At 38.2% G+C, this 16,701-nt stretch overlaps 1 protein-coding gene across 3 annotated transcripts in view; it reads right to left on the bottom strand.

The window, feature by feature from the left end:
- Positions 1-16,701, bottom strand: part of KPNA1 (karyopherin subunit alpha 1) — a 49,711-nt gene that overhangs the window by 32,654 nt on the left and 356 nt on the right. For 2 of the 3 annotated variants that reach the window (XM_085069247.1, XM_085069264.1), the window contains exons 2-5: positions 4,305-4,438; positions 3,693-3,800; positions 1,891-1,990; positions 1,247-1,341 (exon numbers count right to left, since the gene is read on the bottom strand). In XM_085069247.1, coding sequence (XP_084925373.1) covers positions 1,247-1,341; positions 1,891-1,990; positions 3,693-3,800; positions 4,305-4,433 — 432 coding nt within the window. In that variant the 5' untranslated portion in view covers positions 4,434-4,438. Of the gene's footprint in view, positions 1-1,246; positions 1,342-1,890; positions 1,991-3,692; positions 3,801-4,304; positions 4,439-16,357; positions 16,545-16,701 lie in introns of those variants that run through there. The other variant, XM_085069255.1, reaches the window with a different exon arrangement.

Here is a 16,701-nt window from a genome sequence, read left to right as displayed (position 1 = left end):
GACAGAGCAAATACAAATATTAAAAAGGGAGGTCCAGAGTACCTCCCAACTGATCACAGCAGAAAGTTCTACCTGCAGACCCTAAACTGCCAAACAGGCAGAGAGATTTGGCAAGATGGAGGAAAATTACCCACGTAGAATGGAATATCAAAAGCAACATACTGAAGCTTGTATTTTCACTGCTTTCCTAAAAACCCTTTAGGACAAGTTTGCAAGTTTCCACTCAGACTGATTTTTCCTATTTCCATGTAAAAATCAATACATGTTACACCATTAAGGCCACAAGAATTGCTTCCATTTATCTGCCTGTCTTAGGTTTCTACGCTAGATCCCTGTAAGTAATAAAAGGCATTCCATTTATTTTTACATCAGATAGCTTACAAATTTTCCATTGCAGTTGCAAACCAAACAGCTTAAATCTGATATATATTTTATGTTACTGTCCACAGACTCCTCAAAGGAAGCTAACAGACCTCTGGAATTCTGTGGATAACAATTTGAAAACTAATACCTGTAAATGACTTCTCTGATGTGTAGGAAAACTATAATTTTTTTGCCTATTTCCAGTCAACAAAATTTGAATTTCACATGGCATTCAAAAACCTGTTGCCTTATGCATTTTCAAAGAATGCTGATTCTAATTTAAGTGTTGTATTTAATGGTTACATGTTAAAATATTTTTCCTTAACTAGATGATTTGTTTTCTTTCACTTTCTATTAACCATGAAAGTCTGACCAGAAAAATGGTCAGCTGGAAATGAAACAAAGGTCCAAAAAAAATTAACCACCATTGCAGCACACATAATTCAATTTTTACAAACCACAGTAAGGTTTTGAGCTTTCTATACTTATTACAGGTTGTATTTCTAAACTTTTTTTACTTTAATCAAAAATTTAAATCCTAATTCTAAAGATTTAAAACTGTCTTCAACAACTACAAAAAAGACAAACATTAAAGTTTAGTTTAGTAGCTTTTCATCTGTTGAGCTCCAAATTTCAAGCTCTGCTTTTGCGAAAGTCTGAAGACCCCATCCTATCAGTCACACAGTGGATGTCAGACATCTCCCTCTCTCTCCTGTCCTGTACTCAGAGGTCTTGCCAGAAACTCTGAAGGTGAAATAGCTTTTTTAATACAGCAAAGAAAGAGAAGTATAGCTGAACAAATAACTGATTTTTTTTCCTATCTAATTTGCATAACCAAATGCCTTTCTACACTAAGGAGACAGATACATTTATATTTTTATACCTGTAATGTACAGTTTTCTTTTCGCTTCAGGAACTCCACAAACCTGGCCACCACTCCTTGTGTGCTTATGACTTCATCTATTGGAGGATTTGGTTCTGTTTAATATAAAAAAGTTAAGTTAGATACATTCATTTCTTTGTAAGGAAATTCAGCAATTACTGCATCAAAACAATATCCAGTGGCATACTGATGCTCTTTTCTTAGAGTGTGTTCTTTTTTTACAATACTTTAATAAAAGGCAATGGATTCCTATCTGTCAACATAAGAAAACTCCAGTCTGAGTTTAGAGGTAATAACATGATTCAAAGCACTGAGGCACGCAGTAGCTTAGGCAGACTTATCTCACAGCAGCAGCTCTGAGCAGTCACTCTGGCACACATGCTTGCACAGGAACTTTGGTATAGCAGCATATTTGAGCCTATGAGACACTGCCTACAACATTTAAACTTACATCCAAGAGATCTCACATCTGCAACACTTAGTACAGATTTCAAGAAAGTAAGTGAATATTACATACATCAAGCTGACACTGTAAAGCAGAGCTTGACCCAGAAATTTCAGTGTGAAACTCAATTGTTATTGCTGTCAAAGTAAAACCATATGCCAGGGAGAATTCTGTATTTTTCTCTAATTTCAGCCCTTACCTTTAGAAAGCAGCTTTCGGAACTTCTGGGTGGCTGAGAGCTGCTGTTCTGGACTATTGGAGAAAATCATCTCAATCATATCAGAGGTGATGACTGCACTCTAGGATTTAGGTGGGGAAACAGAACAAGGGTGACAGAGAGCAAAAGGGGAAAGAAAATCTGGGATTAGCAGTCAACAGGTTACATTTGCTAAACCAGTGTCAAGTTTATTTCTTATTGAGTACAAACTTAGGTAAGACCATTATGGACAACAAAGGGATCATTATACATGTACATCTACATAAGGCAGCATCATTCTTCAGTGCAACTTTGCTTTACTGGAAGCCAAAATTCAAATTTTCCTCAAGATATGGCAAGAAAATTACTCTTCAGTACTTTTCACTGGTATTCTCTCCCTTCCTCTAAAAAAAAATGTAAAATTGTCAGCTTCAACAAAAAGTAATTATGTTATCATTTAGATTTCCCTAACAGGTACATTTTTACTTACTCTCTTACACCAAAATATAGAGGACCTGTAATTTCTAGAAGAGCTGACAAATTTAATGCTTATTATCATCATCATCAAGCAGAAGCACTACATATTCCATAATACTGATGGTTTCCAATAATATGACTAAATTTAGGTAAAATCTTACATTCTGTTCACCACACATGTATACCCATGTAAAGAAGCATAAGAAAAGTCAGATTTTTTTCTTCCACTTCTAATCTAAACCCTCAGATACATCTGATCTGAACCCTTAGACAGACAGGGAAACAGATGACAGTGCTGAAAATACTTAAGTGTTGTCTGTAACAGCCAAGAGCTCCAACTGTTAAGAGCCTGAAATTAATGGCATTTAACACAGCAAACTGTGTAATGACAATATCTATCAATTAGGCAAAATCCTTTCCTTATGTTTTACTATCTATTTATTTCATATAAGCTTCCACACAAATGATTAATGGTATTGAGGACTTGTCTGATATTTGAATACTATCTTGAAAAGTAAAACCATATATTCTATAATGGATCTATCACACTGTTTCTAAGCATTTCTCTGTTTCTTAGTAGTTTTCAAGGCTCATACAACCACCAATAGCTCAGCCTGATTTCTATGGAAACATCACTTGCATACTCTGAACACAGACATCGTGAAGATCAGCAACACTTCTAAGTGAGAAGTGCACTTTCCTTAAACGTTTCTGTTATAGAAATGAAACCCTTACCATTTTTCTTTCCAAGGAGAAAGCAAAGAAGTCTAATTCCCACTTAAAGTTTTTTTCCATAGTATTAAATTCTAGCATGGAAAGGAGTTCAAGGCCTCATGCACACAGTTAAGCTAGGTCTAGCTGTCTTTCCAACACTTTGGTTAAAAATGGTCCCACTTGAAAGTCTGCTAAGAAAGATTTCCACTGAGCCCCTTTTTAACTTTGTAAATTGAAATAACGTCCTGCCTGATTTGTGTTTTCATGTTTCAAGCGTTATGAATTTCAGATAAAAAACCCCAACATCTCCAGGCAACAGTTGGTAGAATCACCCATAATGGTGAACATCAAATCCAGGACATGATCAGCCTGCCAGGACAATGACATTTCATTTCATTTCATTTTCTTGAGCACATATCTTCTGAAAAACCACTCACTCTATCCCTAACAATTTTCTCTCATGTAATCGGTTTCAGGGCAGTTCATTGAGACAGGTGTTTCAGCATTGTCCATACGATCTCTGAATGTGTTCTTCATATTATTCCGGAATTTCATTCCTGCACAACAGACCTGCCCAGTTTTAACAAACACTGTATTTATTTCTCATCACTTACAGAAGTCATCTCCATGTTGTTCATCTGAGCCTCATGGAAGCCCCCATCTGACATCACTTCCTCCTCCGCTTCTTCCTCAGCCGTTGCAACATTTCGGCGTTTAAACAACTGAAGACAGAGAGTGTTTAATATATATTACATAGCCAATATATCCACAGCATGTCACATTAGGCTGTAATAAAAATTGAGTTACTCAGACAACTGAGTTACAGTGGCGAAGAGAAGGCTTTGGAGGATGATCATACATATGATATTATATTGGGAAGAACAGAATCTGGTTGCTATGACTTAGAGAAGGCACCCAGTTTGGGATGTCATGAAGAAAGCTAGAGAGGCTACAGCTACTGGTCAGACAGTTTTGTTCAAATCCTCTAGCTGCTCTGGCCAAAGCTACACTAGAGTGAAGGAGGAACACTCACTCTACGTCTTTAGACCCTGTAGAAGAGGCAGAGGCAGTGCAATCTGCAAGTGATTCGAATTTCAGACTGACTGTGTACGAATTTGGAGGGTGGGAACAACTAAAAAGGGCTTGGGAGAAGGAGAGAGACAGAGACACTGCAAGGCAGGACTGCTTAAGGACTAGCCACAGATACTTCAACTGCTGTGCATTACCTGCTCCTCTCTCTTTTGCTTCCGTAGCTGAAGACCTTCTTCCTCCCGCCTGCGACGCATCTCGTCGGGATTTAGAGATTTGTTCTTGTAGCTCTTCAGTCGGAAATTCTCTTTTCCTGAGGTCGTCATGATTCCTTCACAATGCAATTAAAAAATGAAGACAAAATTACTCTTCAACAATACATCATTTTATATTCTGTCTCCACTCCTTAAACTCTGTAGCCATGAACTGCCCTGCTAAATTCCATCACCTAACTTTCAATAAAACTTAGAAGGTGGAAAGCAAAATTTCACAGAATTGTCACTTTGGTGTGTCAGTTCTCATCAGTCCAACAAATTTAAGAATTCTATACAGCAGAGTATATAGCCTGAGCTAAAAAGAAAACTGCCACTAAAAAATTTTAACATTTCTCCATACAGAGAATTAGCTAAATTACATACTCCTGTCTTTACCCAGAAGCGAAGGAATGTTTCTGCTTTTTAGTTTAATTTACTTTGCATGTCAGTACAGGGGCTTTTTTTTTGCATTTCATATTCATGTTTTAAGTTAATTCAACACAATCCTGTTCAAGAAACCCTGTGTTCTTTCTATCCAGGCAAAGCACACAAGGAAATTGAAATGAAAAATTTTAGGTGAGGATGGTTTAAGCATTGAAAATGCTCTGTCCTGCAAAGAAAGCAGTGCTATTGTTCCCCTCCTCCCCACCCCCAGTCCCTAATCCTGCCACTGTTTATGCAGAGGGGCCTTTTTTCAGTCTGTGATTTCCAAGTATCATCTCTCTTACGTAACTCAATGGGTCAGCATTTATGGCTGCCCCTGATCATTTTCACATGTACAACACCTCACTTTGGAGTTACTTAGCATAAAGCAGCAGGTGGAGAACTATGTGAAAAAAAACTCATTCCCCTTAAATCAACAGGTGTGGATTTGGTCTCTACTCTTAGTGCTCCATTCTGCTGCTACTTCTCTCCCTACATCACCCCTTTAAATCCAAAAGAGATTGGGAATCAAATTTTCAACATGTCGGTGTTTTCATGTATCTTCACAGAGATACAGAAGCTCCAATATATTGTAAATCCTGTAACACAAAATTGAAGCTGCACTGTATGAAAAGTTACTCTACAGGACTTTTAAAGCTCTCTTTAAAATGCTTTAATGTGTTGTATTAAATAGGCTACCTCCCTCAAATTCCATAAAGACAGAATCACCAGATGATAAATGATCTCCTGTGCACTTTTTACTTTAAAACAGAGCAACATGAGTCTATACAGACTCTCAACAGTTTCGATTTCCTATTTAAAATACATCAAATGTATAATCAAGTCTACTCTAACTACTCTTCTATCAGTTAGCACAAAGAGTTTATTAAAAAAAACAAAAAGAAGAGGATACTCACATATGCTTCTTGTTAGAGCCTCTTTTTAAGTTGCTGCTACCTGACAACCATTTACTGGAATTCTGATGGTCAGAACTGACTTTCACAGAAAACACTGTGGATGGCACTTCAAGTGTTACTGTATTCTGACAACTGAGATTTAAAAAAACTGTTCAGGGACACAAAACTACTATATTCGTTGTCTGTCAGTCACAGTTTGCACCAACATAAAAACCTAAGCATATAGACAAGCAATTCAGCAGCCTAATTTTGCTGAAAAGGCTCTCCTGAAACAGCCTTTTTTTAATAAAAGGTATGGCAAAAGATAAATCTCAGAGCGCCAGAAGTTCCCTACATCTTTCTTAACAGCTTTGAGACCCCTTTCTTCCTGTGTTTACATGTTGAAGCTTCAAATGTTAGTGTTTGGCAATTACGTGTTCTTCACTTTTTTAGTTTAAGTGACTACTACCTGTATATTAAACACACATACTATTTGAAAAAGCCTGGAATTTTAACTGTAAAAGAAGTTCAGTCAACAGATACTCAGAATTTCTTTCATTCCTAAACTATTTTGAACAAAGTATTTTATATATTTTAGAATAAGCAAGTTGAACTCAAACACCAGGTGGACGACCATGAGCTAGAAGGATATTCCCAGCAGGAAAACAGCTTTGCAGACACTCTGGTCATTCTACCCCTGACCATGAACAAACATAGGCATACACTACAGCCCAGGCAGCCTCTCAGGCCTTCCACAATGTTATTAATAATTCTCCTTTTTTGTCTGAAGTCTGTCTTCTCCAACTCTTAAGACTGCATTTGCCTTTATTTGGGATTTGATAACTCCTTTGATAAAATCCTGTGGTCATTTCACACCTTCACTTTCAATCCCTATAAGTTCTTAATTTAAATGAATTCTTGACAGGGAACATCTTCATCCCTAAATACTGAATCTCATCTCATTTCTATTATGTAGCCTCTCCATATAATGTTCCAATGCTTCTAAACATCAGTGGCACAACCAACTTCATCATAAAAAAGTTTCCTTTAAGTGTATTCTTCCTTACTGCACTTGTTAAACTAGTTTCCCCTCATCTTGTAACTGGCACATTGATTTTCTTTCAATTAATTTTGCTTCTGTCTTTAAGGTAATAATTTCCATCTTCCTTTCAGAGTTCCATTAGCCCTTCCTGTTGTACCTCATGTCATTGTTTCATTTATTGAAAACACGGGTATAAAATGTACTTGAATTCTTTCTCTGACTTCACCGCAGCTTCACAAGAATTATCTTCTATTTCTTACACCCTCTACAAGCCTTAGCTGCAAGTTTTAGCTATGCTCTTTTCTGACTTTCAAGACAGCTCACTTTGCTTTCTAACTCCTTCCTCTATTTCATGAGTAAACTGTACACTTAAAATCCTTTCAAAATAGTATATTGTCTTTTACCTGGGAGTACAAACGCCTACCACCAAATGACTGAGAAGACAGTTTCTTTCATTAAATGTGAAGATTAACTCCCTTCATCACTGAGAAGTTACCAGTTCAATCAGCAATGGGTTCAATAATTTATTTTATAGTAGGCCCTCACTGGTAGTAAATAAACAAAATCCCAGCATATAGCCACACATCTATTTTATACTCCTGTCTGTCTAACCTGTAAAAGTGTTAAAAGCACAGTTATTTTCTAAAAGTAGTTTATACGTCCTGAGCGTATCTTAAAATCAATTCTTTCTTTACCATTCTTTCACTGGTTTCCTGACTACTGGTGAAAATTTCAACGAGTGCATGAAGGATTCCATCCAGCCCACACATACTGCCAGCATCTTTGGACCTATTCAAATGTGTGAGCACACAATGGCTTTTTAGGACTAAAAATATAACAACTCTATGTTAGTTGTTACAGTCATCCAAGGATTGTTTGCTATAAATCTCCTCCTTCTTTTTCAAGGATGTAGTTTTTTCCCCAGACTAAACCACAAAAGCAAAACAACTTCAAATTGTCTCACTGTTCTTCAGCAGCTTTGTTGTGACTTAGCTGAAAATCTTTCAATGGTCACTTTAAGTTCACCCATGAAGCAAATAGTAAACCCTGGATCTTCTCTGCATTGTCAAAATTAACACTACTTCTGGAGAAAATCTGTGGTGGTTGTCATGGAAATGTTCTACCCATCTTTTCTTTCCTAAAGATAGCATAGTACTGTCCACATTTTTTGATACTCCTGGCTACAGATAAAAACCTCTGGAGACCTGGTAAGGAATTTTCATGGTGTATTTCTTGGACTTTTGTGCAACACCACTCAAACCTCACATGACACTTTCTCTTCCTCAGTTTACCTGCCATAAAAACAGATTTTAGCAAAATTAAACCCACTAACTATTCCTCAATGTCTGCATTTCCATAAGGAAAACATGATCCCTAATTTTTTCACTGATTAAGACAAGAACCCTACCAAATGTGGATGTGTTCTAAGCACACATTTCTAGGGGAAATGAGAAGTACTGCATTTCTCCCTGCTCATCAAGTCAAAGAAACTCTGAAGTACTGTGAAATACAGAGTCACTTACTGCCATGACCTACCTTGTCCCAAGCAATCATCTAGATAGGAACAAAAATGAACTCCCTGACTTCTTAGATCAGCTATCACTGTCACTAGACTTAAGGGCTTTGCCAGAAGGAATACCATGTGACTAATACTCTTGGATATTTGACACGTCAGAGGTACCGAGATGTAAAAATAAAGCCCTTACAAATCAAGAGCTGCGTAGCGATATATACATAACTCTGTATTTTTTTTACACATGTAAGATCATATATGTACCATGTACATATAACCGAAATTAAGATAAATAAATACACTCTATGCATTAAAGACTGTTAGAGACAGATTTTCCTTTTCAGAAGTAGGGACAGGAATAAGAGAAAAAAAAAATGTTTCTCAGAAGTATCGATCTATACATGACATTCTGCATTCTACTACAATGGGAACAGGTCAGAAGGCAAAGATTTGAAAATTAAGGCAGAAAAGGGGTTTGAAGAGAAATAGTGTGATAAAAATTATCAAAATATCCATGATTTGCCATAGTATCAGAGTACATTTCCTAGCTAACACAGGCAGCTGTCAGAAGGAAAGGACTCACTGGAGGCAGACTTAGGAGCTCTGCTCTGCTGTCAAACTGCTGTCTCTCCTTTAGATTCCTGTCAGAGAGACATGGAAAAGATACAAGAGGCACTGTCAGCCCTGAAAGGACAACTTGCATTAGAAATGGCACTGTCAAGACAGAACTCCAAGCAGTGAGAAAAGCTGGAATTATTTAAGGGAAGAAATGCACAAGATCTTTTCTTCCAAGGAGATTTTAGTTTGTTTACTGGCTCTACCCTGAGACTCTAGATGTCCTAATGAAGTTTCCTCACAATCATGCTTCTTGACATCAAGCCAAATACCTACAGCACAGCCTGGACAGATGTTTGAGCAATTCCCTGAGCTCTGATTACAGGATACATCACCTTCTGACACTCTTCATCGTGAGACTAGAAAACCAATTTAAAAAGCCAACCTGAAAGCAGCACTTGGTCATTCATTGCTCCCATCAATGCACTCTCAAAAAAAGCAACATTTTGGCTACAAATGTGTTTGGGATTTTTCCCTCTGAAGCATAGATTTTGGAAAGTTCTTCTAATTTGGTTTTTGGTAATTCAAAGGCAAAAAGTCAGGATGCTAACAAAAGTATTTCAGTCTTGTGGAAGTAAATGGTCAGCTGTCTTTGAGGTGACAGAAAATGAAAGGTCTTCCCAATACAACTATGAATAAGACAGAACACAGAATGATAAAAAATACCAGCTGGGATTAATGATATTTCCCTGGAAAAACTTCTGGAGCAAAATCCTTCATTTGGCATAATCCTACAGACATGAAAACATATCAACCTGGTCTCAATATTGTTGACAGTGTTATTTGAAAAAATAAAGGAAACCAGCAGACTGACTTCTCTCTTCGCTGTCGTTTCCTACTGTTTGAAAAACCAGCTCAGCCATTTTGATGAGGTTTTTTTGCCTCTTTTGCAGAATTATCTGACAAAGCATTCCGGCTTATAGGGGTCTGCAGGAATGCCCATCAGTAGAAACACCCACATCACCTGAGGGACAGGGGTGTTACCCTCTCTATGTCTTCAGACTCTTGAAAAGCTCAGGACATCTACAGGAAAGGATATTTAATCATCTCAACTACAAAAAGCTATTCTTCAAGCAAAGCACAGCCAATTTCCAAAACCTCTCCTTAACTTTCCCTAGCTGTAAAATGGTATTGGAAAAAATGTCTCACAGTCACTAAAAAATTAGCAGTTACAGTATTTGTAAAGATCTGTAAAGGAAGTCTTGCTAGCACTAACAAGAAAACAAAACAATGCTGTGAATTTCATTGTGGTTTATGGAAGCTGCAACAACAGAACAGCCAGGACTCACACTCCTAGGGCAAGCAGCATACAAGAACAATGGAGAAGAAAACGAACCACCACCCTCTGCTATTCAAAAAGTCAGAACATTAAAGGAGCTTTAAATGTAACCTAAGAATTCTAGCCATACATGAATAGAACACATAGCCTTGAAACAGGGTTCAGACTTTAAGGGACTTTCTGTCAAAAACTGATATTAAGAAGTGGATTTCTTTATGGAACTGCTGCCCATCTCTGTATCTTTCAAATCTGCTTTATTTTGCAGGCTTCCTAGCCCTCTTAGGGATTCTCCCTGCCCAGTGGTAAGCTCTAATTCACAATTGTTTCTGTTCTAGCACTCTTATAAGCCTGTGAAACAGCAAAACAAGTACTGACCCACCTAATCTATAACTAATTTGGCATGTTCTAGCTATAGACCACTTGGCAAGTTGGACTGCTACATGCTTAGAAATAAGAATAATCTTAAAACTTAAAAAATTAATACAGGAACTGAAAAGACAAACAACAGTGCACAACATGGAATGTGATACTACAGACAAATTACAAACTTTAATATTGACTGTTGCTTAAAAGAAAAAAAAATCCTAAAAATATATCATGTGCTATCTGAATAATGTTGAAACACCTGATGTCAAATCTGTAGGGATGTCACACTGTCACATTTCAACACCTCATCTTGACTTTCTCATCCACAAACAAAGGGCTGAGAAGTTGGCTAAAGCAAAAATAAACTACCATATCAAACATATTTCTGCAGCATTACTAATCTTGAAAGGTAAATTGATTATACCTCCAAGTAATATTCAGAAAGATCTTCTGCCCCTACAACTAAATACCTATTTTTTAAGAGATGTACTTAAAATCAGGCCAACACCAGCTTGCCAGGCTCCTAATCATCTTTACACTAAAAAAAGGAGTGGGGAGTGGGGAAATCAAGGAAGTATGTTTCTGGTTGCAGGAAAAAACCAACCACTAACAGAAACAGAACTACCTGACACTTGGTACTGTCTCAGAAACTGATCTGGCACATCAGCCTGTATTATTAGTTAAGCCCACTGACAGCAACACAGCTGGACACTTAAATTTTAAAAGTTTGAGGACTGTATGCTTTTTTTTCCTCTTTTTTGAAAAAACACTGCTGAAAAGATTAAGAAGTAATGCATTTACAAGGTTTATTGAAAAACATTTTTAGCAAGGGGATACGCACACCCCACAATAAAAGATTATACACAGTATATCTAGCACTTCACTATGCACTTGCTGAAGATATTTACAAGATGTTTTGATTTCCATTTTTAAAGGTCCATTTTGTCTTAACAAGGCAACAGATACAGCTTTCAAAGTTCCAGAAAGCTTTTAACTTGAACAAAAGAAAAAAAAAAACAAACCTGACTATCAAAGCCAGGTAAATTTAAAATGAAAACATCTTCAAATTTGTTAACTGAGACTTTCTAACTTGAGTTGAAAACACAAAATTCCTTTACTGCATTGAAAGATGCTGCAGTGCAATAAATCTGCTTAAATTAAAAACCCCTCACCCTCATTTCTATACCCCACAGTCCACAATCAACCTGAAACCAAAAAGTTCCCACAAGTCATAAAACAAAGCAGCAAGTGATGGGGAATTAAACTTTTAAGCCACACAGGATTATACCAACATTAAAAAAAATAACCTCACATTAATGTGCCCATTCACATGAAACAACAGAAGTGATTATTCCTGTGTGCCAAACGAAAATATAATCTGTTTTTCTTTTAAAGCAGAGATACATTTGTATTTTGATTAAGATTACAGCACATCCTCCCTGCACTTACAGAATGGGCTGGCCAACAATGTATTTTCTGTAAGGTCATATCTAAAAAAGAGACTGTTTGAAAACCCACATTTGACAGTCACCTGTCAGAAAAAAAGATCACCCTAACGTTTCTAACATCCTAACATGCCCTAAACATTCTTCATCAGAGAACAAGAGTGCACCTTTCAGAATTTCATATCATGAAAAGAAGAAATCTCTGACACTTTAAAACAAATTAGGTTAAAAATAAACTAAATTATTCATTAAGTTGACTTTGCAGTTTCAAGCAGCTTTTGTCAGGGGTTGGGAATATCAGAAGGCACTGAAACCAAAGCTACCTCATGCTTCCCATGATAACAAATCTGCCTGCAACAATTGTATTATTTGCTGTGACTCAGCACTATGGAAGATATGTGTGCAAACCCACAAAATAACAGTAAGTCAAAATTCTACTGAATTCATCCTAGCTTTGGACATCAGCAATGAAAGAGTCAGACAACACTGAGGTATCAGCCACACTGAGCCAAAACCCACAGGCACTTCAAAGCTTGGTTATGCTCATTCTAAGTACCTCATCTCCTTTACACCTAATACCTCTCCTACCAAAAGCTCCTGAATCCAACAAAAAGCACATTCACAGAGACACCTCACCTCTTTTCTCATCACTTATTAATACAAAGAAAAAACAGGTAGGACAAGAACACATAGGCAGTTGAAGAAAGGATCATGTGGAAGCTTTACAAGGAATCCCTGCGTCTTTTAAGAGGCAATCTTACCCTACTTCAGACAAAAAAACAATCTAATGTTAATCACAACATTATAATCTGACTTTGCTTACAGATACACTATTTTTTGTGATCCACTAATAGGTGGCTTGTTTGCCAAAATGGCATTTTCATAATTCAGCAGGTGAATTTGCTATCAAGTATAACCTTAGCACTAAATGTGGTATGTTTACAATGCCTTGTTTGAAGATACAATCAGGATGTTTAGCCACAGGGTATTTATTTTATGGTTTTAGAATCAGCCTATCACTTACATATAATCATAAATAAAATAAAATTAAATTAAATTAAATTTGTGTGTCAAAACAGTTGGTTTCTCACGGCACATATGAATCGTCCTGCTGAGCTTGAAAAGCACTCTGAACTACCAAATAAAAACAGAAAAAAGAGAAAATAAATACTCTGGATCACAAGGAAGCTGTCAGCAGCAGGTGACTGGCTAAATCTTAAGTCTTATGTCACACTCTGAAAGTTCAGAGTCCATTACTCTCTGCACACATCCAGGAACAGTAGTATTTCTTTCAGTTCCAGTGCATTTTAGCTTCTGCCTCCTCATGACACTAGGCAATAATGATGGTTCAGGAAAGTAGTCACATTATTACAATGCAAATTTCTTCTGTGTCACTGAGCTCCATTTACTCCTGTCTTACATGAACAGACCAGCAGAAGTGACCCTGTGATGTCCAGTCCAGCATTACTTTCTAACACTTTTTCATAACCTCCTGCTACTAATATCCTTTATAAATCAATTCTGGTGAAAGGAAATTTAATGTCACCTGTCTTAGACTACCTCTACTTTTTATCCTCAAAATTAATTATTAAGTCTGCACAATGTTTAATGCATTTCAAGATATTCATGAGGTGGCATAATATAATTTCCAGTCCTACTGTTCTACAGATTTTATATTCAGCAGATGTTTTCACTGAGTGTTTAGTTCAAAATTACTGTTTCTGTTTTTTCAGAGTCCCTTTGCCTTGTCCACAATAATTTAAAAGTACTGATATTTCCACAGGCCTTGCATTCTACTGCTGGCAGTTTCTGTCTTGAAAACTCCACATTCATTCTTGGAAATAACATCCAGCAGTTTAATCCACTTACTTGCTTAACAGACTTTAAAAACTGTAAGAGACTAGATTTTTTTTTCTTCAGAGCAGAAAAAAAGCTGATTTGCTATCATAATGCTGCCTCTTTTCTCTGCAATTTACATCAGCATTTTTACTCATTATTATTATATTATCTAAACAAGTACATCCATTATGCTTTAGCCCCTTAATATGAAGCTGAATAATTCTTCTATCAGCTCAGATTCCACTTGTTCTCCAAAAAAAGAGGTGGTCTGGTCTTTCTAACTTGTTTGTCCATTACATCATTCCAGAACCTCCTGTGCAGATATTTCAGCCACTTAGAATATTTCATCAAGTGTGTAATTCCTTTAATGTCTTTTATTTTTCTTGCCTTGCTCACAGCCTGCTAGGCTCACTCACTATTCCCTCTGGCCTTCAGAAGTGTTTAAACAAATACAATAAATTTAGCTATTTGCTGCTGCTCTTCTATTTCTCTTACATTTCACATTTACATTAAAGCCCCTAACCCTAAATCACACTTTTTTTTAAATCTGCTGTAGGCTATTTTGGAAAAACTTGATTTCAGTTTTTCAGGGGGGCACTGTTTTACATGCATTCACCTCTCTTGCCACAGAAGTTACATTTTCCACCTTAAGAACTTGTTTAGTTGCCTTTAAAGGTACACCTTTCTTTTGTGTTCTTAAAGATACAAGTTAAGCCCCCATCTGCCCCCTTTAAGAACTTGTGTAATTTTTCTTCTGAAGTGTTTTACAACCTTGTGCAGGGACAAACAGAACAATTTTCAAGAAAGCCTGCACATTCAAGACAGTAAAACAAAATGTACCATTCTGTTCTCTTTAGCTTATTCAACAGAAGGGGAGGAAATTAAAAAAAAAAATTTAAAAAGAAAAGAGAGAGACACTGTATAGAGACACTGAAGTTGAAACAACACTATCAAATAACCTGCTTAAATAAACATGTACACTTAGAAGTTTCTATAAAGAACCTTTCAGAAACTGCTACAACTGACTGCAGGATCTTTTACTTCTCGTGGTGACTTCGGTCAGTGCTGCTGACATTGCTGACATGGGCTGCTGCTGCCTTTCCCTTTCTAAATGGACTAAACTGAGACTTCTTCAGGAGCCAGCACTCAGCTGAATATACAGCACCACATGACCATGCCAGCTCTGAAGTCATCAACACAGAGAACATAACATTGGAAAAAATCAACACATGGCACACTGACAGCAAAAGGTGAACACCCTGGTACAGTGCTAGAATGAGAGCTGGCATGTAACACAGACTCTGTTTTGAAGCTGGGGGGCGTTGGGGGGATGCCAAGCCCCCAAAACAGTCACATCTCTTAGAAGTGAAGCACCACTGAACCTGTTTGAAAGACTGTGACAAGGAAATCCACGCTGGAGAAAACCTCTACCTCACATGTCATCTTAGATTACTGTGCCTCAAGCTACAATTCATTTTCCCTGTGCCTATGGGTATGTCTAAAGGGTAATTAAAAGGTGCAATCACAGTTCAAGAAGAAACTTCAAAACTTGTTTTGAACGAGCTAGTTCACATGTCAATGCAGTTGGTAATACTGAAGGGAAAGCACAATGAAGTTACAATAAAAACAAGGCCAAGTACACAGAAGATCAGCCTGATACAACCTATGAATTTACACAGTGCTCCATTAACTACTCTATTCTAACTACTAATTGCCGGAGGTATATACAAAATAGCTTTAAAATAAATAGTTTCTAGGGATAAAGTTGTAATCCCATTTCCTGAGAGCTCATAGACATACCCCAACTTTGTTAAGTCTTTCATTAACATCAAGCAGTCAGAGCAGAAAATACGCCAGCAAACAAAAAAATCCAGAGGAACAGCAGCTTGAATAAAAGATAAAGGGACCATTAAACACAACCATTCAGCACCATTTGGGAATTCTGCAGAAACAGCAGCCCGGTATTTTCACAGCTCATGACGTATCTTTTCAGACTGGAGTTTCAGTTTTCATGAAACGCCCTCAAGAGGCAAAGCTTAAAATCATTGTTACATGCATCGCGCTACGGGCAACACAGATTTAGAGACTATGAATGGGACGAGTTTCTGTTGGATATAAAGTCTCCAGAGCAGGACAACTGGAAACAGCTGCCAAGCGCAAACTCTTCATCGCATACAGGCAGTCAAAGAAATAACCTTGTAGGTGAGATAATGCAAGGCTACGAGGTAATGTTTGCAGGGAGAAGGCACAGATTTTCTAAGATGAACTAACATCACTACGGAAAAAGGGAAAAAAAGCACAAGCTTGGAAGATCCAGGAGAAAGTTTCCCTTCCCCTCCCCCTCCACAGAATCAATCAGTTGGTAAAGACCTCTCAGATCACCGAGTCCAACCTATGACCCAACACCACCATGTCAAACAGACCAGGGCACTGAGTGCCACGTCCAGTCTTTCCCTAAACACCTCCAGCGACGGTGACTCCACCATCTCCTTGGGCAGCCCATTCCAACGCTTAACAACCCTTCTCGTGGACAAATTCTTGCTGATGTTCAAGCTAAACCTCCCCTGCCGCAGCTTACGACTATGTTCTCTCGTCCAGGCGAGGCCGTGCCTCTGCTCGCACCCCGTCCCGCCGTGGGAGCAGCAGCACCGGGAGGGACAGCCCGGCCCGCGGCACGGAGTTGTCCGACTGCGCTCGGCCAACCCTGACGACTTCCGAAGCCGGAGCGCGGCCCCGCCACCGGCACAAGCCAAGGGAGTCCCTCCAGCCACAAGGAGCCTCTCCCCGGGCAGGGCAGGACGGCTGGTCTCTCCCCAGTTCCCCCGCGACGTCCCGGTCCCGATCCCGGTCCCGATCCCGGCCCACGCGCGCGCCGCTCCCGCCGCGCCGGCCCCGCCCCGCCCCGCGCGCGGCCCCCGCGCG

Source organism: Lichenostomus cassidix, chromosome 1 (assembly GCF_008360975.1).
Source record: "Lichenostomus cassidix isolate B80296 chromosome 1, HeHo_3.0, whole genome shotgun sequence".
In the NCBI taxonomy this organism is placed as follows: domain Eukaryota; kingdom Metazoa; phylum Chordata; class Aves; order Passeriformes; family Meliphagidae; genus Lichenostomus; species Lichenostomus cassidix.
This window is presented reverse-complemented; position numbering and strand designations above follow the sequence as displayed.